A 25,030-nucleotide genomic window follows, 5' to 3' on the forward strand; every position below is an offset into this window, starting at 1 on the left:
ATGACCTGAGCCGAAGGCAGTCGCTCAACCAACTGAGCCACCCAGGCGCCCTGGACACTATTTTTAGAAAAACAGTTGTGCTTTTTAAAAATGTTTTACCTATAAATGTAGGTTTTAATTTTTCAAAATTGTGACTAATTTCATTCAGAATATCTCTCAGTGTACCTCCCAACCAGAGCAATTTGGTCCTAGCGACTGGACCTAGTCATTCATTCCTTTAGCTTCTGTTCACCCAGTACCTGCCGGGTGTTAGGCGCTGAGCTCTGGGTAAGAGCATGAACAAATCATGACATTTTTCTCATGGGGAGACAGACAATAGATGAATACAAAATACACAGCATAAATCCCAGTAGTGGTCAGTACTGTGGAGGCAGAATGGGGTGTGGGGAACAGGCTGGTAAGTAATCTATTATAAGTTAAGATCTGGGATAACTTATCAGTTTGTGTACAAGGTATGAAGTGAGGATGGTAGCTTATTCCCTAGTACCAGCCTCTCTGTCCATAGTAGTTGAGAAATTTTGAATGATTTCATTTTAGTCAAACCTGGCGATTATTTCTCAAAACAACCTTGTGAGGCCAGGTTGACTGAAGGCCAAGTTCGGAATGTGTGCCTTACTGACCAATTCTTGTGTTGTCTTCTTGTAGTTTTCAGTGAGGACCTTCACTCCAGCCTCTACTTTGTCAATGCATCTCTGCAAGAGGTAGTGTTTGCGAGCACCACGGGGACCCTGGTGCCCTGCCCCGCTGCAGGCGTCCCTCCTGTGTCTCTCAGATGGTACCTAGCAACGGGCGAGGAGATCTACGATGTCCCCGGGATCCGCCACGTCCACCCCAACGGCACTCTCCAAATTTTTCCCTTCCCTCCTTCAAGCTTTAGTACCTTAATCCATGATAATACTTATTATTGCACAGCTGAAAATCCTTCAGGGAAAATTAGAAGTCAGGATGTCCACATCAAGGCTGGTGAGTATAGTTCCTCTGCTTTGTTCCCTGTATGCCTGCTAGGGGGTGGGGCTGGAGGGGCAGGGTGGGGGGTGGATGGTGACAAACAGGCGCCATCAGCTGAGAACTAATGAAAACCCAATGGTCAGTTCATTCTGACAGTGCTGGTGGCTTCTTTGAGATGCCCGAGCATCCCTTGACTTGGTTTCAAAATGGCCTTATGTCGCTAGAACTAAGACATAAAATTAGTGAGAGCAAGTGGGTAAGATTTAAACTGTAACCCAATTGTATTGTATTTTGATTTTTTAAAAAGATTTTATTTATTTATTTGTCAGAGAGAGAGACAGGCAGGCGGTGGGGGAGTGGGGAGGAGAAGGGGCGGGAGGAGGACACAGAGTTCAAGTGGAATAAAACCTTGGCATTAAGGTGTAATGTAACTGAAACAGAATCAATCGAATATTCTTGTCTTCCTTGTGAAATAAAAGAGGATCATTTTAACATTTTTGACTGTGTCCATGTTGCTAGGATGTTGCCAAAGAGAAAATCCTGAGTTGGTTGTGTCCCTTTTATAACAACATATTATATATTTTTAAAATTACATTCTTATAAGTCTGAGATTCATAGACATAAAAAGGTATACATACAGGACATACTGTGTCATTTTATAGATTTAACAAAGCCCTGAAAAACAAGCTCACAGCTAGACTCTAGTTAGCAAACAGTGTTTCAAATTTTTTTAAGCTTCCCCTTACAAGTACGACAGTAGACTGACACGATATAATGTCAGGGCAAAGAGAATGTGACTTTGTTGTCTTATGCACCTGGTAGCTGGGGGAGCTTTGTAATAATTTCTGCAGCAAGCAAGTAGGTGTTGCTTTAAGACTTCACAACATGAGCAAATTATGAAATGTTTCTGAATTCCTGCATATGATCTCTTTGATGTAAGCAATCAAACATTAGACTACGGTTCATCCCGCTAGCTAGTCATTTTCTCAAGTATATTTTGATCTCCGTGACACGCTCATGAATTCCAGCACCTGAGCAAGAGCACACTTAGGAAAGGAAGAGAAAGATTGGCTTTAATCAAGAGATATGAAAAGTTGATACCCCAAATAATTAAAATAAAGCAAATGAAATTTGTACAGAGACCTCTAAACCTGACAAACAGGAGGATGGAGTGAGTGCCTTTTACTTGGCAGGCTGCAAATGTTAATGATGTGTTATAGAAACATGTTTATAATCTACAAAGTGTCACTTACAGAAAAACCTGGAACTTCAAACAGCTATGCTTGTATGCGTTAATCCGCTATTTCTTTCTCAGGTTTCCTGTCAGATAAAGGAATTCAATGCCTACTCCTGTTTTAACTGCCATTTTGGAAATTTGTCATGAAATTGATTACTTTTGTGTGACACTACATGTTTTAGGGGGTGGAGATCGTATCATCTCATCTGGCGGCTCTACCACCTTCCACTTCCGCATGAGTATGTTCTTGTGTTGATGTGCTGGTATTCCTGACCCCCTAATCCTACTGAGTACACGTCCAACAAGCACATGGTTGCTGCGTTCTTGGGAACTTACAAGATGGACAGTCATGTCGCCTGCATGAAATTTATTTTCTTATTTAATTTTATTTCTTGTTGTGAAGACATTATGACTGTAATCTTTTAGATTTTTGATTGGGTGCTTGAAAATCTGGTTTCAAGCCTTTTCATGTAGATGCTAGGGTAGAACTGGATGACGGCTCGGAAGGGCAGGTGGGGGTGTCCGGTGTGCGCTCCCCAGTGACAACTGGAGTGCAGATTTGAGCAGGAGGAGGACTGGCTCACAGCGTAGCCCTATGTATCAGGTCTTCTTAAGTGTCTCGGGTCCCTTTTGATTGGTGTTGGGATTTTCCTGGAATGTGGGTAAAATGGCCTCATAACCTCTTCTTTGGCGGTACAGGAAATTGTCATTCTTCACAGTTTTCAGCAACTTGGACTTAGGCCTGGGTGTCAGCAACAGTGGCATTTTCCATCCGTCATGTCTCAGGAATCAGCAAGGCTAGGTCACCCTGCACGTGCATGTCAAGTACCCTCTTCGCCTTTCTGTCCCAAGGACTGGAACGCAGACGGCCCACTTGAAGCGGTACTGCCCTGGCCCCCAGCAGATAGTAAGCAGCAGGATGACCTTAGGCAAGTAAAAGAAAAATTCTAGTGATTTTTCTTCTTTCATTTACTGTGGTTAATAGCATCCGACTGGGACTTGTGCTCATGGCCAAGGTTGAGTGGCAGGGGCCGAATTTACCCTTTTCTCTGGAACAACAACAGGCAGACAAGACATACAGAGCGCCTGTTGTCAAGACCGGCCATCCGGTGATAGAGGAAGGTGGTTCTGGAGAAGCTGGAAGAAGCAGGCGAGCCCTGGGACTGACCCAATGCACTGCCTCGAATTTCTAGGTGGGGGACACAAAAACCTACATACGAATTTTTATAACAGCTTTACGCATAATTGCCAAAATTTGGAAGCAACAAAGATGTCCTTCAGTATGCGAGCGGGTAATAACAAAGACTTTTTCCTTGCCGAAACCTTTGTCAGGCTCCTGTGAGCCCTCTTCTTGACTAGTCTTTGACCTTGAACTTCTGTCTGTCCTCCCCCAGCCCAGTTTTAGTAAGACTCCTACTCAGTCACCCCTCTCTTTGACATCTGGCCACTCTGATATCTGATCAAGTTCCTCATCTTACTTTGATGTGTGAGTCAGTCCTGCCTTTAGCCTTTATGTCTCCTCTGGATAATCTTCTATCCACTAATCCCCTCACTGTGCCCTTTGGCTAGAAATCCCCACTTGTCCTTGCTGTATTTGGAGTTGAGAAAAATTTCTCTCCCCTGTTGGAATAGTCATGAGTCCTATTTGCAATAGTCCTGAATAAAGTCTTCCTTTACGTTTTAACAAGCATCAGAATAATTTTTTCTTTAACAATAAACAAATTATGGTATATCCATACAATGGAGTATTATTTAACAATGTAAAGAAACAAGCTATGCAACCTCGAAAAACACATGGAGGAACTGTCAATGCATATCACTAAGTGAAAGAAGCCACTCTGAAAAGGCTATAAGATGTATGATTACGGGGCGCCTGGGTGGCTCAGTCGTTAAGCGTCTGCCTTCGGCTCAGGTCATGGTCCCAGGGTCCTGGGATCGAGCCCCGCATCAGGCTCCCTGCTCAGTGGAAAGCCTGCTTCTCCCTCTCCCACTCCCCCTGCTTGTGTTCTCTCTCTCGCTGTGTCTCTCTCTGTCAGATAAATAAATAAAATCTTTAAAAAAAAAAAAAGATGTATGATTACAACTCTATGACATTCTGGAAAGGGCAAAACTATATAGAGACAATAAAAAGATCAGTGGTTTCCAGGGACAGCAGTGGAGGAGAGGAGGGATGACTACGTGGATCACAGGACATTTTTTTTTCTTTTATTATGTTATCTTAATCACCAAACAGTACATCATTAGTTTTTGATGTAGTGTTCCATGACATTTTTAAGCACTGAAACTTCTGGATGATACCTTAATGGAGGATACAGAACATTCTTCATAGAACTGCACAGCACAGAAGGAATGTTCAAGTAAACTATGGGCTTTACTTCATAATAATGTATAAATATTGACTCCTTAATTGTAACAAACACATAACACCAAGGAACATGCTAATAACGAGAGAGACTGCTGGGGTGGATAAAGGGAGTGTATCCCTTTGGGGAAAGCGCTGTACTTTCTGTGGAAGTTTTCTGTAAACCTAAAACAGCCCTAAAAGAATAAAATATATTCCAAAGAAAATTGGAAAAAAATATTTCAAGTAGCTTGTTACACAAATAGAGTCCCCAAAGGAGTGGATGGTAAAACAAACAAAATAAATACATACTTGAAATACTGGTCAAAATTTTTCAAATTTGATGAAACATAAAAACTCACAGATCCAAGGAGCTCTACAAATCCCAAGCACAAGAAACATGATGAAAAATACACCAACACTCATCATAATCAAATTTCTCAGGACCAGTCTAAAGACAAAACATTAAAAACAGCCAGAGGAAAAAGAGATGTTACACAGAGAGGAACTAAACCAAGGATGACAACAGATTTCCCTTCAGAATCAATGTGAGAAAACAGAGAAGTGACATCTTTAAAGTACTGAAAGGAAATATAGTTTGTAAATCTAGAAATCTATATCTATATCCAGCAGAATATTTTTATTTAAAAAATAAAGAGGCAACCCACAGAATGGGAGAAGATATTTGCAAATGACACTACAGATAAAGGGCTGGTATCCAAGATCTATAAAGAACTTCTCAAACTCAAAAAACAAAAAATCAAGTAAAAAAATGGGCAGAAGATATGAAAAGACACTTCTCTGAAGAAGACATACAAATGCCTAACAGACACATGAAAAAATGTTCATCATCATTAGCCATCAACGAAATTCAAATCAAAACCACATTGAGATACCACCTTACACCAGTTAGAATGGCAAAAATGAACAGGGAAAGCAACAACAAATGTTGGAGAGGTTGTGGAGAAAGGGGAACCCTCTTACACTGTTGGTGGGAATGCAAGTTGGTACAGCCACTTTGGAAAACAGTGTGGAGGTTCCTCAAAAAATTAAAAATAGAGCTACCCTATGACCCAGCAACTGCACTCCTGGGTAGTTATCCCAAAGACACAGATGTAGTGAAAAGAAGAGCCATATGCACCCCAATGTTCATAGCAGCAATGTCTGCAATAGCCAAACTGTGGAAAGAGCCGAGATGCCCTTCAACAGATGAAGGGATAAAGATGTGGTCCATATATACAATGGAATATTACTCAGCCATCAGAAAGGATGAATACCCAACTTTTACATCAACATGGATGGGACTGGAGGAGATTATGCTAAGTGAATAAGTCAAGCAGAGAAAGTCAATTATATGGTTTCACTTATTTGTGGAACATAAGGAATAGTATGGAGGGCATTAGGAGAAGGAAGGGAAAAATGGAGGGGAAATCGGAGGGAGAGATGAGCCATGAGAGACTATGGACTCTGAGAAACAAACAGGGTTTTAGAGGGGAGGAGAGAGGGGGGATTGGTTAGCCTGGTGATGGGTATTAAGGAGGGCACATACTGCATGGAGCACTGGGTGTTATACGAAAACAGTGGATCGTGGATCACCACATCAAAAACTAATGATGTATGGTGACTAACATAACAAAACAAAATTAAAACAAAACAAAACAAAATAAAGGCTTTTTTGTACACATGAAAGCTGAAAGAATTTATCAGCAGCTGACCGGCACTTGTAGAAATCTTAAAGGAAGTCCTACAATCAGAAGACAAAAGACACCTGATGGAATCTTGGATCTACTTGAAGGGAAGAAGAACAGTGACAGTTGTAACCATGTGGGTAAATAAATTACATTTTTCTAAAATTAAAGCGTAACTATGACGTACAATACCCTATTCCTTTCAGGTGTACATAATAGTGATTTGATACTTTTATACATTAAGAAATGATCCCCCTGCTAAGTGTAGTTACCATCCATCACCATACAATGTTATTATAATATTATTGACTATATTCCCTATGCTGTATATTCCATCCCCATGATTTATTTATTTTATGACTAGAAGTTTTGTACCTCTTAATCCCCTTCACCTAGTTCACCTCTCTGCTCTGGTAGCCAATAGTTGGTTCTCTCTAAGTCTATTCCTGTTTTGTTTTGTTTGCTCATTTGTTCTGTTTTTTAGATTCCACATGTAAGTGAAATCATATATTATCTTTCTTTAACTTATTTCACTTAGCATAACACCCTCTAAGAGGTCCATCCATGTTGCCACAAATAGCAATATTTCATTTTCTTTCCTTTTTTTTTACTTTATTTAGTCTTAAAACAATTTTTTTCTTTTTAAAGAATTTTTTTTTAATTTTATTTTATTATGTTAGTCATTTTCTTATGTGTGAATAATATTCTATTTTACACACACACACACACACACACACACACACACACACACACCCCTTATATTCTTTATACACCTATCGACAGACCCTTAGTTTGCCTCCATATCTTTGCTATTGTAAATAACACTGCAGGTAACATAGGGATGCATATATCTCTTTGAATTGGCGTTTTTGTTTCAGATAAATACCCAGAAGTAGAACTACTGGATTGTATGGTAGTTCTATTTAAATTTTTGAGGAACCTCCATACTGTTTTCCATAGGGGCTGCACCACTTTACATTCCCACTAACAGTACATGAGGGTTCCCTATTCTCTACATTCTTGCCAACACTTATTTCTTGTCTTTTTGATAATAACAAATCTGAGCAATGTGAGGTGATACCTCATTTCCCTGATGATTAATGATATTGAACATCCTTGCGTGTACCTGTTGGTCATCTGCATGTCTTTGGAAAAACGTCTGTTCCAGTCCTTCGCCCAATCTTGAGTCAGATTAAATTTTTGTGTTTGTTGTTGTTGTTTTGATATTAAGTTGTGTGAGTTCTTTATATATTTTGGGTATTAACCCTTATCAGATGTTTGGTTTGCAAATATCTTTTCCCATTCAATGGGTTGCCTTTTCATTTTGTTAATGGTTTCTTTGACTGTGAAAAAGCTTTTTAGTTCACTGGAGTCCCATTTGTTTGTTTTAGCTTTTTTCTTCCTTGTAGGAGGAGACTGGTCCAAAAAAATATTGCTAAGACAAATGTCAGAGAGCTTACTGCCTATGTTTTTCTTCTAGGAGTCTATGTTTTCTTCTAGGAGTTTTATGGTTTCAGGTCTTACATTCAAGTTTTTAATCCATTTCGAGTTGATTTTAGTGTGTTGATAGTGTAAGAAAGTGGTCTAGTTTTATTTTTTTGCATGTGGCTCTCCAGTTTTCCCAGCACCATTTATTGAAGAGACTGTCTTTTCCCCATTGTATATTCTTGCCTCCTTTGTCATAGATTAATTGACCATATATGCATGGGTTTATTTCTGGGCTCTCTATTCTATTCCATTGATCTATGTGTCTGTTTTTGTGTCAGTACCATACTTTTTGGATTACTATAGCTTTGTAGTATAGTTTGAAATCAGGGAGCATGATACCTCTGGCTTTGTTCTTTCTCAAGATTGCTTTAGCTATTCATGGTCTTTTGTGGTTCCATAAAATTTTAGGATTCTGTGAAAAATGCCATTAGTTCTGTGAAAAATGCCATTGGTATTTTGATGGGGTTCACGTCAAATCTGTAGATTGCTTTAAATCATAATTTTTTGGTACTTACAATCTTTTAAAAGACAACTGACTGTTTAAACAAACATAATAATAATGTCTTGTGGGGTTTGTAACATATATGAGTAAAATGTATGACAATAATAACATTTAGGCCTGGAATAGAGGTGGGGAAGTATAGTATTGTAAGTTTTTTTTCTTATATGTGAGGTTGTATAATATCACCTGAATATAGATTATGATAAGTTACAGATGTATGTTATAAAATGTAAAGCAATCACTATAGCAAAACAGAGAGTTATGGCTTATAAGCTTCATAATAAAGGAGAAAAAATGGAATCATTAAAAAAATTCTTAATTCTAAACAAAGAATAAAAAATAGGAAAAAGGAAACAAAGAACAGATGGTAAAAATAGAAATAAAAAAGCCAAGATGATGGATTTAAACCTAACCATTCCAATATGCACATTAAATATAAATGCTCCAATTATCTGATTTAAAAGGCAGAAATTGCTAGATTAGTTTCAAATACTGCTTAAAAGAAATGTACTTTAAATATAAAGATACAGATATATTAAAGGTAACAGGATGGGAAAATATGTACTATGCTATTAACTCAAATAAATTTAATCAAAAATATAAAAAAATTGGAGTAAGTACATTAATATCAAAATATATTTCAGAGCAAAGAATATTATCAGGGCTAAATTTCATTTCATAATACAAAGGAGCCATTTAATTGAGAAGATATGACTATTCTAAATATTTATGCCCCCTACAACAGCACTTCAAAATACATAAAATAAAAACTGAAAGAACTTTGAGGAGAAACAAATCAAAATTTATCATTGGAGATTTCAATACCCCTCTTTTATTAATGAGCAGTAGGCAGAATCAGCAAGGATAAAGAATATTTGAACAACACTATTAAATATTTGACCATATTAACATTTAAATAGAGAACAATGAATCCAACAATAGCACAATCCACATTATTTTCAAGGTCACACAGAAATTTAGCACAATCCACATTATTTTCAAGGTCACACAGAAATTTAGCACAATGCACATTATTTTCAAGGTCACACAGAAATTTACCAATATAAACCACATTATGGGGAATGAAGAAAGTCTCAGATGAGTTTTTAAAAAATAAAATTATATAAAATATGTTCTTTGACTGCAATGGAATTAAGATAGTAATCACTAACTCCAGGAAATCTCCAAATATTAGGATACTAAATAACTACTCTAAATAGTCTGTGCAAAAGAAAAAGCAGAAGGAAAATTAAAGGTGTTTTGAATGGAATGAAAATGAAAGCACAAGATCTAAGAAAGAATTTTGGGGATGCCACTAAAACAGTGCTTGGGGGACAGTTATAGTTTTAAAAACCCCGATTAGAAATAAAAATGGTCTCAAATATTGGTATCAGCTTCCATCTTAAAACTAGAAAAGAAGAACAAATTAAAATCAATATAGGCAGAAAGGAAAGAAGAAAAATCAGAGTAAAAATCAATAAATTATAAAACATAGAAAATCTATGAAGCCAAAACTTAGTTCTTTGGAAAAAAATCAATAAAATTGAGAAACTTCTGGCCAGACTGAAAAGGAAAATAAGAAAGAAGACAAATTACCAATGTGAAGAATGAGGAAGGTTATATCAGTATATATTCTACAGATATTAAAATTATAATAAACTATTAAGGACAAGTGTTTGTCAATAAGTTCAACAACTTAGATGAAATGAGAAACTCCTTAAAAGACATAAAATACCAAAACTTTTTCAAGAAGAAATAGATAAACTGAAGAGCCCTGTATCTTTTAAAGAATTTGAATTTGTAATAAAAAATTTTCTACAATGAAATTCCAGGCTCAGATGGATTTACTGTTGAATTCTACCAAACACAAGGAAGAAATAATAAAAATTCTACACAAACTTTTCCAGGAAACTGACAAGGAGAAAATATTTCCCAAATCATTTTATGAGATTAGCACTACCTTGCTATTAAAACAAGATAAAGACATTACAAGAGGAAAAGAAAAACATCAAAAACTAATGATGTATTGTATGGTGACTAACATAACATAATAAAATAAAATTAAAAAAAAGAAAAGAAAAACAAATATCTCTCATGAGTATATAGATGTAAAAATTCTAAAAACAAAATTTTAGCAAACTGAATTCAACAACAAAGAAAAAGGATAATACATCATGACTATGTTGGCCTTATCTCCAGAATGTAAGATTAGTTTCACATTTGAAAAGTAATCCAGGGAGTTTACCATATTAACATTTTAAAAATAAAAACCATGTGATCATTTCAATCGATGCAGAAAAGCATTGACAAAATACAACAGTCACTTATGATAAAAATTCTCAGAAAACTAGGAATACAAGTGAACTTCCTCATGTTAATAAAAAGCACCTACTCTAGCTAACATCTTAATGGTCAAAGATTGCTTTTCCTCTAAAGATGAAGAATAAAAGGATGTGTGCTGTGTGCTTTCACCACTTCTTTTCAATATTGTACTGGAGGTGGTAGCCAGGGCAATAAGGCAAGAACAATAAGTAAAAGGCTAGTAAGCACATGAAAAGGTGTTTAACATCATCAACCTTCGAGGAAATGCAGATTAAAACTACAGTGAGATATCTCTACAAATCTCAAAGTAAACACAATGGCCAGACCAAGTGTAAGTGAGAAGATGCATCAGCTGGGACTCTCATGCACTTCTGGTGGTAATGTAAGATGGTACAGCTCCTTTGGAAAATAGTTTGGTGATTTCCTTAAAAGATGAACATATACCTGCCATATATTCTAGCCATTCTATTCCTAGGTATTTAACCAAAGCATATGTCCATACAAAGACTTTTACATGGATGTTCATAGCAGCTTTATTTGTAATAGCCAAAAATGGGTCAAAGCCCATCAACAGACAAATGAGTAAACAAATTGTGGTTTACCCATAAAATTGGATGAAAAAGAATGGACTACAGAGTCCCCCCTCCTTATCCACTGGGGACTTGTTCCAAGGTACCCAGTGGATGCCTGAAACCATGAATAGTAACAAAGTCTATATGTACTGTGTGTTTTCCTATACATACATTCCTAGGATAAAGTTTAATATATAAATTAGGCACAGTAAGACATTAACAACAATCATAAAATTAAAACAATGTGCTGTAAAAAAAGTTATGTGAATGTGGTCTCTCTCTCAAAATATCTTATTTTGCTGTGGCTTATTGCCTTCTTCTTGTGACGATGTGAGATTATAAAATGCCTCTGTGATGAGATGAAGTGGGATGAATGATATGCACATTGTGATGTGGCCTGAGGCTACTATTGACCTTCTGATGATATGTCAGAAGGAAGATCATGTGCTGCCAGACCATGGTTGACCATGGGTAACTGAAACCACGGAAAGGAAAACCACAGATAAGGAGGGAGTACTGTATTGATAAACATAGTAGCAGGGAGGAATCTCAAAATAACTACACTGAGTGAAATAAGCCAGATAAAAATGTAGGTACTGTATGAGTCCATTTATATAAGACTCTGAAACATGTAAATTAATCTATAATTATGGAAAGCACATCAATGTTTGCCTGTGAAAGAGGGTGGGAAGGATGGTTCACAGAGGACAACAAGTTAACTTTTCAGGTGATGGGTCTGTTCATTCTCTTGATTGTGGTGGTGACCTCATGAGTGTCTACATATGTCAAAACTTATCAGTAAACATGTTGTTTTAGTGTATGCCAATTGTATCTTGCTAAAGCTGGTCTGAGAAAAAACAAGTAATAATATTTGGCTGACCTAGTTACTTAAGAGTTGTCTTGATGTTCAGAGAGTACCAGTAGCTATTAGAAGTTGCATGTCTCTGCGCTGCGCTGCCCAGCCCACAGTAAGCCCCTTAGCTGTCTCTTGCATCTACATCACACAAAATAGTCTGGAACCTCTGCTCATAGGTGATTGTACTGAGAGAGAGCAGCTAAGCAGATTGTTCTATCCATTTCTCTGCTTTCTGATTTTGAAATGGAAATCTTGACAGAGTATCTGTCTTTCCTCAGGATGCTTGGGAACTGTGGGTTGAACATCTTTCATCCTCCATGTGGACCAGAAAAACAGAGGAAGCCTGTGGAAAAAGAGAAGGGTGAAGCCAGGATCAAAGAGAAAGAGGTTGTAGGGCCCTTCCCAGGGCCCAGTTGCAGGTTCCAAAGCAATCGTGTCTTCAAAGAAGTCTCCTCTTTCAGCTTCTGGTAGCTCAGATCAGCTCCTCTTGCCAGCAGTCAGACTCAGTGAATAAAGTGGTTATGCGCTGGACATTGTGCCAAGTACTTTGAGGCATTCTCTATTTTAATCTGCACAACCACGCGAGGTTGAACTTATTTCCATTTTCAGACAAGGAAAAGGGGATTTCTGTGAGCCTGTCTTTGCCTGTTCCTAGGAGTTGTGGTTGGAAGCCAGTTTACCTCAAAGGTGCTGGTCCAGTGCTTCACAGTCTCTGCAATATTCCCTGCGCATGTCACCTTCGCTCTTCTCCCTCTTTCTTCTCCACCTCTAATTCCTCCTGTCCTTTGGTGCCAGCTCAAGTGCCTCCTTCCCCAGTTCCATCCTTCTCTCTCACCCAGGCCCATCAGTCTTTGATTGTTTTCTTCTAGTTTTTCTGCCACCTGAATTTTCTCTCTTCAGCTGATCATTCCGTGTTAGGATCTCCATAGTCCCTGAGACAGTGCTTGACATGAAGGTGTATTCAAGATGTAATTGATTATTTGAGGCACATCTCAATTTATTAAGTAATCAGCTACAAAATAAAATAGAACAAAACCCAATTTCTATAAAACTAATGTGCCTCCAGGTCACATTGTGCCGCAGATGACCATTTCCTAAACAGGGAAGACAGGCGTCAACCCTCCTCCTAGCCCTAAGTCCTCTGGTGTTCCAGAGAAATCTGACACATGAGCATTTGTTTATGTTTTATTACTTTGGACGTAGGCATCAAAGGGGTAGGAACAATCCGAGTCCAACCCACCAGGAGAGGAGGGCCACCCAGACCCACCTCCCCTGTAGTGCCCAATTCTTCAAACTTTCTTCTGACTTACCTCCACCCCATTATCCCCCATTGTCTGATTGCTGCATGGGACCGACATCCCGGGCTGGGAGCAGTCCCACAGGGCCCAGTGCTGAGAAGGTCCTGGAGTTCTGGCTTAATGCTCTCCTGTTGCCCCCTTGAAACATTAATGCTTTTCTCTTTCCATTTGTGTTTCGTAAATAAAGATAATGGGACAATGGGACAGGCTCTGGGAGCTCAGTGCCTCAGCTCTTGCAGGGTCCTGCCTCATGCCACCTCCCCCAGATGGGTTCTCAGCAACCCTCTCTCCAGTCTCTGGGTACCCAGAGCCCCACTTAGGCTCCACCTCCCTAACCCCACTATGACCACTGCTGGCCCTCTGAAGCTGAGTGCTCTGGCCCTGCCTGGCCTCTCCTCTCTGCCCCTGTCCAGCAACCACTGCCACCCTCCATCCTGGCTGGGGCAGGAGTGTGGGTAGGAGTGGTGCACATGCTCTGAAGTGGGCATGGTGAAAGCCACCCCTTCCCCAAGTTAGCATGGAGGCTGTAATCCCTTAGAGGTCACCTGTCCACCATGGGAGGGGTAACAGGGAAGGGAGATTGCCTTCCCCATCCCCAGCTGGGGCATGGTGCGTCAGCCCAGACACTGGCAGGAGGAGCCCTGTGGCTGGTGGGCTGCGTGTGCCCAGCGGAGTGGGATCCAGAGCTCCTGTGATGGTGTGCACCTGCTCAGTGTCTGTCCTGCATCCCAGTGAGTGTGACATTGAGCAGCAAATAAAAAACACTATGACAGGTTGGGAGAAAGACCACAGAAGAAGGAAAAAGTTTTATATTTCTAGTATCTTCGTGGGCCTTTTCCCCTCTTTTGTAAATAAGGGCTCCTGGATTTTTAATTTGCTCTGGGCCCCAGGAGTTATGTGCTTGGCCCGACTTGGTTAAATTCATTTTCATAGTAGAATATGAAATGAGACTATTCCTTGTTTATTAATATTTATGTTTTAAAGGGTCTTTGCATTTGAAAGGATGAAGTCTAACAGAGAGGGGTGGGTTCTCCAAATGCACATCAACCCTGAGATCCCTGCTCACTCAATGTGCCTGAATTTGCCCCAAAGCCACATCACTGTAGATTCTCTCTTTTCATCCCCTTACCACATTAGATCTTATGGAAAGACTTCAAAGCTTGTAAATTTGACTAAGGAGGACTAAGAGGACCATCATGGACATAGTTGGCAGCCCTTGAGTCAGATCCCTTGGCTCTGCGTGCTGGTTGCTGAGAGCTCACATAGAGAGACTTCAGAGGATGTTTGGTGTCCTGGAGTCGCTTCATATGCACCGAGTGGGGAGTGCTTGGGAATGCCGGACCCTGGGACCAGCCCTGAGCCAGCGCCAGACTGCTCTAAGGATAAAGTTCCAGCTCTAGGCATGGAGTGAGAGGAGCTCTAAGTGTAATTCACATTCACAGCTCCCCTAGGGATCAGACGGAGGCTGGGACTGCCCTGAAATCACACCCTGGCTTAGCTGCTGACGCTGCCCTGCCCTGCATCCCCAGCCTCTCTCTCACTGGTCCTCCTGGGATCATGTCTACAGTCAATCACTTTCTCCCAGCTCCTCAGCTCCAGCCTGCTTCTGGGGAGAGCCCAGCTTAGGACACAAGGTGCAAGGCTTAGGTTACCCTATCCTGTAATATAAATGTCAATCATGTTTAAAATAACATTTAGTTTTTGCCCAGATCTTAGGTTTGTAGCCTAGTCTCTGTTCCCCTAAGTAGTGGTAGTAAGGACTAGATGTACCCAAGTGCCTTGGGGAGGCTTACTGTGATCCTGGGATACTTGTATTGTGCTGTGAGAGGTATATTCCGATAGATAGCAGTGTTGGCTTCTTAAGTTGTGGGTGCCTCACGAAGAAACATTTTCATTAATAAGGTGGAGATCTGTAATGAAAACCCAAGTTGTTTTTTTAAAACAATAGATAATGATTATATTCTACAATAGGGTTAGAGATACTTGCAACGGGAAGCTCTGTGATTTTTATTTATTCTTTCTCCAAGCATTTATTGAGCACCTACTATAACTCCTATATGCCAAGCATTGTTAGAAGCTCTACAGTAATTTTTTTAAAGGCTCCCTGTGTGGTCTCTCTTTGTGGGAAGAAGAATCTAGTGAGGGAGTGGAGTGTTTCCTTCCATGCCTTATTCTTTCTGCGCTGAGTGGGGTGCAGTGCACCCAGGTTGTATCCCGGCTTCAAGAAGATCTGGGCTCTTTGGGGCTGACGTGAGGGATAGAGGGTGCAGGGGAGACCAGTGGGCAGTTGAAAGGGAGAGGGTGCCCCATGGTATGTGTGGGAGGCCTGGACTGAGGAGTTCTGGGGGTGTAGGACTTTGGATGCAAACAGGGAAAGTCCCTATGTGGTCCCTCTCTGTGGCTCTGGTGATCGGCACCTAGCGCATGACCGCATGCCCGCTGGGAAGGTGCTTCCTCTATCTCTCTATGGGCATCTTCTCTTGTCCCTGCTCTTCCCTGGCTGGGACAGAGAAGTAGGCTCCCTGGCCTTAATTTCCATGAAAATTTCCTCCACCTGAGCCATTTGTGTGAAGCAGAGTGCACTGGAAGTTTGAGGAGATGAAGTGATTTTATAGTTCACGGCCAGCATCATGAAAACACACAGACTTACATTGGATTCCTGCACCTGCTCCAGTGACCCTATCCCTGTGCTAATGGACTCTTCGGCCCTCAGCCAGGTTGTCCAGTCCCTTCCTCTTCTCTTCTCGACCCCTTCCTCTCCTCTGTCTTCTTCCCTGCACCACACCCCAATCCTCATTTATTAATGAGTTTGGTTACTTTACTTCTTTGTCGCCTCTTTCCTACCTATGACTATGGACCTCTGCTCTCCCCAAAGTGTTACTGATCGAGGTATTTTCCTGTACAAAGTCAGTTCCTGCTCCTGTGTATAATGATAATGTTTCTGAGGCCAGGCTCTTGAGCACCCTGAGCTATTGCCCTGGGGACTTTTTGGCAAGCAGTGCTTGGCACATCGCATCAGACTGCTATGGAGTACACAGATGGGGGTCTCAGGAGAGTCCCAAACTTCTGAAAATCTCTCTGGTTTGAGACAGGAATGAAAAAAATTCTCCAAGTTAGGAAAATATTAAATACTAATGTTAAAAGCGGGGCTCGGGGAGCAATCCTCTGAATAAGGGCATGCTTTAATACTAAAATACTCAGCATATCACAGAACTAGCGTCAATCTTAAAAATCTTCTTCTAGAATGTTCACCTCTGCCAATTAAGAGATTGCCCTTTAGAAACTCATTCCTATTTTCATTGGTATGCTAATTTCTTTAAAAAGTAATTCCACAGCCAGTTTTCTTGACACGTATTTGTCCAGTAAATGACTAAAACATGAAGAAAGCTGAATGGATGATGAGAGAAGTGGTCTCTGTGGCTATCTTAGAAAACCAGAGACTTCTAAAACTCAGACTTTGAGAATCTTCCTGTCCCAACCCCCTCATTTTAAGTTTGAGGAAAATAAAGCTCGGGAGAAGTGAGGCTTGCACCCATATTTATTGAACTGGGGTGAGGCATGGCTTGGATTAGAGCCTGATTTCTCCTTATCCTGGCGACAAAGGTCTTCCTCCTGTTGGGTGATAGTGTGGATCCAGTTCTGGCTGCTGGTATCCATAACCTTACCCCACCTGCTCATGGCAGGCACCATCCTGAGTGCTGTACCTACCTTAACTGACTGAGTCATTGCATTCCCCCAGTGGTAGATTTTTCATCAAAATCCCTGTTGTCTAGATGGCAAGGGCACTCACTCACTGTGGGAGTGGATGGACTTTGCTATGAACCCAGGCAGGTGGGCTTGCAGGGTGGGCCCTGAACCCCACTGCCACCCTGCCTCTAACCCAGACATCTAGCTCATGGATGTCCCCTTGGAGAGTTTTAGGGCTACTCCTATTGTTGGAGGTGCTGGGGCAGGCTCCCTAAGCAGCATCCTTCCCTAAGCCAAGGGAAGTGGAGTAGTTGTTTCTAAGACTGTTTTGCAACTGTCAAAAAAAAAAAAAATCACTTATGCAGAGTTACTTTAATTGTCACCTAGTTTTTAAGAATTCCCAGGAGAGGTTGCCTTTCTTGATTTTTTTTAAACTCTTTCTTTATAGTCAGAAAATTTTTCCTTTGTCCTCAGGGGACAGGGAGAGCAGTGTCCTATGGTCATAACTTCTTTAAGAAGATTACTCAGCCATCAGAAAAGATGAATACCCAACTTTTACATCAACATGGATGGGACTGGAGGAGATTTTACTAAGTGAAATAAGTCAAGCAGCGAAAGTCAATTATCATATGGTTTCACTTATTTGTGGAACATAAGGAATAACATGGAGGACATTAGGAGAAGGAAGGGAAAAATGAGGGGGGGATTGGAGGGAGAGATGAACCATGAGAGACCATGGACCTGAGAAACAAACAGGGTTTTAGAGGGGAGGGGGGAGGGGGGATGGGTTAGCCCGGTGATGGGTATTAAGGAGGGCACGTATTGCAATGGAGCACTGGGTGTTATATGAAAACAATGGATCGTGGATCACTACATCAAAAACTAATGATGTATTGTATGGTGACTAACATAACATAATAAAATTAAAAAAAAAAAAAGCTACTTTACACTTCCAGGTGCATGGAGGGGGCAGAATGAGCTGTTTTTAGAAATGCTCTTGCCATTTAGAAAACAGTGTGGTTGCTGGGGGCGGAGCAAGATGGCGGAGGAGTAGGAGACCTGGATTTCGTGTGGTCCCAGGAATTCAGCCGGATAGGGATCAAACCATTCTGAACACCTACGAACTCAACAAGAGATCGAAGAAAGGAATAGCAACAACTCTCTGAACAGAAAAGCGACCACTTTCTGGAAGGTAGGACGTGTGGAGAAGTGAATCCGAGGTGATATTCGGGAAGACAGACAGCGGGGGAGGGGCCTCCGTCGGCCACTTCTGGCAAGTGATAGAGCCGCGGGGCACAAAATCGGAACTTGTAGAAGTCTGCTCCGTTGAGGGACATCGCTCCAGTGGCTAAGCGGGGGGTGGAACCTCATGGGACAGTGGGGTCTCAGGACCCTCGGGGTCACAGAAAGACCGGGGGTGCCTGAGTGCGGCAGAGCTCCCAGGTATCGGAGCGGGGAAGCCGGCTGCAGAGACGGAGCCCAGGCGCGGGCTCTCAGCTCGGGGTTGCCATAGACCGTGATCCGCGGCACAGTCGGGCCACTGCTCCTCCAGCGGGGACCCAACAAGCGGCAGATCCGGGGAGACTCACCTTCTTCCCCCGGGAGGAGAGGTGCGGGAGCGCACCGCGGGGATCTGCTGGGTTTGGAGACTCCACCCGGGGTCGGGTGCCAGATAGAAAGGCGCGGTCACAGGCCGGGTGAGCACGGAGTGCGGCCGGAGACCGGGGAGACGGGAGTGACTGACGGCTTTTCTCTGGGGGCTCGCTGAGGAGCGGGACCCCGAGTTCTCGGCTCCGCCGGGGCGGAGACTGGGAGGCCGCCATTTTCACTCTCCGCCTCCAAAGCTGTACGGAAAGCTTGCAGGGAACAAAAGCTCCGGAGAGCAAACCCGAGCAGATTACTTAGCCCGGACCGGCAAGGGCGGGGCAATTCCGCCTCCGGCAAAGACATTTGGGAACCACGGCAACAGGCCCCTCCCCCAGGAGATCAGCGAGAACAGCCAGCCAAGACCAAGTTTACCGATCAATGAGAACGGCAGAACTCCAGCGCTAGGGGAATACTGCACATAGCATCCATGGCTTTTTTACCATGATTCTTTAGTCTTTCAACGTTAATTTTTTTTTAACTGTCTTTTTTTTTTTTTGAATTTTTCTTTTTCCCTTTTTCAACCAACATCTTATCAATCCCTTTTTTAAAAAAATATTTTTTATTTTTCATTTTTAGAGCCATATTCTATCCCTTCATAGTAGTTACCGTTATTTTTGACACATATATATAAGTTGTTCTCTCTAAAATTTTGAGATACAGTTTCTTCTAACAGATCAAAATATACCCTAAATCTCTAGTGTATGGCTTTGTTCTAATCTCCTGCCTGATCACATTCTCTCCCTTTTTTTTCTTTTTTTTTTTAAATCCTCTTCTTTCTTTTTTCAACCAACTTCTTATCAATTCCTTTTATAAAATCTTTTGTAATTTTCATCTTTACAGTCATATTCCATCCCTTCATTGTATTAACCCTTATTTTTGTACATATATAAGTTTTTCTTTCTTTAAAATTTTGGGAGGCACTTTCTTCTAACAGACCAAAATACACCCAAACTCTAGTGTGTGGCACTGATCTATGCACCAGCCTGATCATATTTGATCATATTCTGGTTTTTTGTTCTGTTTTGTTTTTGTTTGTTTTTATCTTTTTCTTTTTCTTTCTTTTTTTCTTTTTCTTTTTTCTTTCTTTCCCTTTCTTTCCCTCCAGTTTCAGGTCTATTCTGATTTGTTTAGTGTATATTTTCTGGGGACATTGTTACCCTGTTAGCAGTTTGTTCTCTCATTCATCCATTCTCCTCTGGACAAAATAACAAGATGGAAAAAAATCACCTCAACAAAAAGAACAAGAGGCAGTACCGCCTGCCAGGGACCTAATCAATATGAACATTAGTACGATGTCGGAACTAGAGTTCAGAATGATGATTTTAAAGATACTAGCTGGGCTTGAAAAAAAACATGGAAGTTATTAGAGAAACCCTTTCTGGAGAAATAAAAGAACTAAAATCTAACCAAGTCAAAATCAAAAAGGCTCTTAATGAGGTGCAATCAAAAATGGGGGCGCTAACTGCTAGAATAAATGAGGCAGAAGAGAGAATCAGTCATATAGAAGACCAAATGATGGAGAATAAAGAAGCTGAGAAAAAGAGAGATAAACAACTACTGGATCACGAGGACAGAATTTGAGAGATGAGAGATACCATAAAACGAAACATTAGAATAATTGGGATCCCAGAAGAAGAAGAAAGAGAGAGAGGGGCAGAAGGTATACTGGAGCAAATGATAGCAGAGAACTTCCCTAATTTGGGGAAGGAAATAGGCATCAAAATCCAGGAGGCACAGAGAATCCCCCTCAAAATCAATAAAAATAGGTCAACACCTCGACATCTAATAGTAAAACTTACGAGTCTCAGAGACAAAGAGAAAATCCTGAAAGCAGCTCAGGAGAAGAGATATGTAACCTACATGTCTCCTCTGATATATTCAGAGCACTAAATGAGAAAAATATGCAGCCAAGAATACTATATCCAGCTAGGCTGTCATTGAAAATAGAAGGAGAGATAAAAAGCTTCCAGGACAAACAAAAACTAAAGGAATTTGCAAACACAAAACCAGCCCTACCAAGAAATATTGAAAGGGGTCCTCTAAGCAAAGAGAGAGCCTAAAAGCAACATAGACCAGAAAGGAACACAGACAATACACAGTAACAGTCACCTTACAGGCAATACAATGGCACTAAATTCCTATCTTTCAATAGTTACCCTGAATGTAAATGGGCTAAGTGCCCCAATCAAAAGACACAGGCTATCAGATTGGATAAAAAAACAAGACCCATCAGTATACTGTCTGCAAGAGACTCATTTTAGACCCAAAGACATCCCCAGATTGAAAGTGAGGGGGTGGGAAACCATTTACCATGCTAATGGACACCAAAAGAAAGCTGGGGTGGCAATCCTTATATCAGACAAATTAGATTTTAAACCAAAGACTGTAATAAGAGATGAGGAAGGACACTATATCCTACTTAAAGGGTCTATCCAACAAGAAGATCTAACAATTGTAAATATCTATGCCCCTAACATGGGAGCAGCCAATTATATAAGGCAGTTAATAACAAAAGCAAAGAAACTCATCGACAACAATACAATAATAATGGGGGACTTTAACACCCCCCTCACTGAAATGGACAGATCATCTAAGCAAAAGATCAACAAGGAAATAAAGGCTTTAAATGACACACTAGACCAAATGGACTTCACAGATATATTCAGAACATTCCATCCCAAAGCAACAGAATACACATTCTTCTCTATGCCCATGGAACATTCTCCAGAATAGATCACATCCTAGGTCACAAATCAGGTCTCAACCGGTACCAAAAGATTGGGATCATTCCCTGCATATTTTCAGACCACAATGCTTTGAAACTAGAACTCAATCACAAAAAGAAAGTTGGAAAGAACTCAAATACATGGAGGCTAAAGAGCATCCTACTAAAGAATGAATGGGTCAACCAGGAAATTAAAGAAGAATTAAAAAAATTCATGGAAACAAGTGAAAATGAAAACACCACTGTTCAAAATCTTTGGGATACAGCAAAGGCAGCCCTAAGAGGAAAGTATATAGCAATACAAGCCTTTCTCAAGAAACAAGAAAGGTCTCAAATACACAACCTAACCATACACCTAAAGGAGCTGGAGAACGAACAGCAAATAAAGCCTAAACCCAGCAGGAGAAGAGAAATAATAAAGATCAGAGCAGAAATCAATGAAATGGAAACCAAAAGAACAGTAGAACAGATCAACGAAACTAGGAGCTGGTTCTTTGAAAGAATGAACAAGATTGATAAACCCCTGGCCAGACTTATCAAAAAGAAAAGAGAAATGACCCAAATCAACAAAATCATGAATGAAAGAGGAGAGATCACAACCAACACCAAAGAAATACAAACAATTATAAGAACATATTATGAGCAACTCTATGCCAGCAAATTAGATAATCTGGAAGAAATGGATGCTTTCGTAGAGATGTATAAAAAAAAAGTGAAGAAACCTGCAGTTCACGTCTTAAACACTTTCATCCCCTTCACAAATAAACCACACTGTTGTCTTTTTTTATGTTATGTTAATCCCCATACATTACATCATTAATTTTAGATATAGTGTTCCATGATTCATTGTTTGTGCATAACACCCAGTGCTCCATGCAGAACGTGCCCTCTTTAATACCCATCACCTGGCTAACCCATCTTCCCATCCCCCTCCCCTCTAGAACCCTCAGTTTGTTTTTCAGAGTCCATCGTCTCTCATGGTTCATCTCCCCCTCCGATTTCCCCCCCTTCATTCTTCCCCTCCTGCTATCTTCTGCTTCTTTTTTTTCCCAATGACTGTATTTGGTACAATTACTCTATGTAAGCTACAGCGCATATATTTGAATGACATTCTACCAGAACGAGCTCCTGCTGAGGTGTCTCACCAAGGGTCCTCTCCTTGCCTTCCAGTTTTACGGGAGCCCTATACAGTCCGTGTGGAGGACCAGAAAACCATGAGAGGCAATGTTGCGGTCTTCAAGTGCATTATCCCCTCCTCAGTGGAGGCGTACGTCACCGTCGTCTCCTGGGAGAAAGATACCGTGTCACTCATCTCAGGTAGGCGGGGCACGTCCAGGGCACAGGGCATGGGGCTCACCTTCGAAGCTGTTCCAGGTATTGAATTGGGTCGCTGGATCTGTGTTCATCCTAATAAGAATTAGCATACGGATGGTTGATGCTCTTTGAGGATTGTGTGACTTCAGTGCTTTATATTGCTTTCGTGGCTCGATTCAGATATTCTTCAGTGAATTGACTGATGGACAGAAATAAGTTACTGTACATATAGCCATCATGTTACTTCTCAGAGGCAATTTTGGCTTGTTTCTGCTCCTGAAAATAGGGCAGTAGGGTTTTTGCACCTGTGAGGGTCCTCAGTGATAACACTTACAACTGATAGCCTGAAACTATAATCTGGGAAACAGAAGCTCTGGTTTTCACTGCTGTGACCCTTTCAAATGTCTTAAGAGCTATGTGATGTCTCTGACCTCTTTCTTGAAGATTCTATTCAGGGTATGTATTCATTACTGAGATATATATATATATAATAGGTTTATTTTCAGAACCTGGAAATGACGCAACTGAAATTTTGCTTCTAAGATGTTATGGTTCTTTTCTTGTGGTGTTTAAGTAGATTTCTTGCCCCCTTGCTGTTTACCTGGAAAGGGTCCAGTGCTCCTGCTTTGCTCATCTTTGGATAGTGAGTGACCCTGGGCTGCTTTCGGAGAACAGTGGTGATGAGCATCCAATGTGCTATAACAGGTTATAAATGCCTGCTTTTCTTTACATGTCTGTGTGGATGAGTGCACAAGTGTGCACACACACATGCTTTCATACAACTCAAATACCCCCCAAATTTTGCCCATTTATAGACCTAAGAAATTGGAACTAAACTCTCACGGTGACATAGCATTTCTGTTTTTCAGCTTATTGATTTTCTAGACAGTGTAGGTTGCCAGTGTAGTTAACCATTAAAACAATCATTAAACCATTAGAAAAAATTAAATCTTTGGTCTTTAAAGTACATCCAGTAAACTAGCATGTAACAGACATTATCAGATTTTCTTAACACTGTCCAGTCAGAGTCCCTCGAACTTCACTGAACAATAAATGCCTTGCTGTTATGTTGATTAATCATCATAATTTAACTTAATGTATTGAGAAAATACTAAGCTTAATACCTGAAATAGGATTGCAAATAATCATAATAGACTCACCTGTACACTTGTATTTGTTGTGGTTTTTTAAAAAATTTTATTTATTTATTTTTAGTAATCTCTAAACCCAGTGTGGGGTTTGATCTCATGACCAAGCGTCACATGCTTTCCTGACTGAGCCAGCTGGATACCCCTACTTGTTGTCTTTAATTAATGGTTTTAAGGGCGTCTCTTTCGAAGTCATTTTAGTTTCTTAATGGCAGATGGAGAGATCTGATGACACGTCTCTCTGGCTGAGCCCAGGGCCAGAGTGGAAGGGTATTCACACGCATGTAGTGAGGGCTTGTGGGTGCGCCGAGGGGGAGGATGTGGGACAGGATTTGCAATCTCCCACACTCAGGGGCCTGGGCTGATGGAGGCTCAGCCATCATAGAACAGCCATCAGACAGCCTCCAGGGTTTGCCGTGAAGAGGGAGAGAACAGTGGAGGATTACAAACTCTGTGTACTTTTACTTGAGGAGACATATTCATTTCTGTTAATATTTAATTGGCCAAAGCAGGTCACATGGTATATCTTACTTCAGTGAGGTGTGCCCAGAAGGAGAGAACCACTGGAGATCTGGGTGAGAAATAGAAATATCTACCGAAGGTTTTATATACCTATTGATATAGATATCTATATCCATAGATATGTTTTATATGTTCGCAATATAAGTTATTTGTAAAAAATATACTGTGTGCATTCTTATGTTTCCTAGGCATCTTTAATTAGTGGTATCCCCATGCAGGTTTCATCTTGTTGCAGTCGATGTGAATAGAATTTTTTTTTTCAAACATGAACCTAATAAAATAAATTAAATGGAATTTTATATCTGGTGAGCAGAAAGGGTCCTGATATGCACACACAGAGCTGGGGTCTTGCTGATGGGTTCTGATGGCACCCACATCTCCTCAATCATGCATGGGAGCTTTACCCTTTGGCAAAAATTTAAAAACAATGTGTGCCAGGGATAAGCACTTGGCTTTTCTTTTTTGCACAAAAGTATGCAAAGAAAACCTATGTAGTATATAGGCTTTGATCTCATTAAGGGATACTTCAGTAGCAAATTTTTGTTTGTTTGTAAGTAAGCCATCTAACCAAACACAAGGCATTCTCAAGATGCTCCACGTGGCTCACATGGTGTGTGTGTGTGTGTGTGTGTGTGTGTGTGTATACAGAGAGAGAGAGATGGAGAGAGAGACGAAGAGACAGAGACAGAGAGACTGAGACACACCCAGAAAGAGAGTGAGTCAGAGCTGTTTGCA

General features: G+C 40.8%; 1 protein-coding gene across 3 annotated transcripts in view; it reads left to right on the plus strand.

Annotated features, from left to right (window-relative positions):
- The window catches only part of DSCAM (DS cell adhesion molecule), a 784,307-nt gene that overhangs the window by 131,245 nt on the left and 628,032 nt on the right, over positions 1 to 25,030 (plus strand). For all 3 annotated transcript variants that reach the window (XM_078071697.1, XM_078071718.1, XM_078071731.1), the window contains exons 2-3: positions 646 to 963; positions 22,482 to 22,628. In XM_078071697.1, the coding sequence (XP_077927823.1) occupies positions 646 to 963; positions 22,482 to 22,628 (465 nt within the window). The remainder of the gene's footprint in view (positions 1 to 645; positions 964 to 22,481; positions 22,629 to 25,030) is intronic.

The sequence above is a fragment of the Halichoerus grypus genome, chromosome 1, assembly GCF_964656455.1.
Source record: "Halichoerus grypus chromosome 1, mHalGry1.hap1.1, whole genome shotgun sequence".
NCBI lineage: Eukaryota > Metazoa > Chordata > Mammalia > Carnivora > Phocidae > Halichoerus > Halichoerus grypus.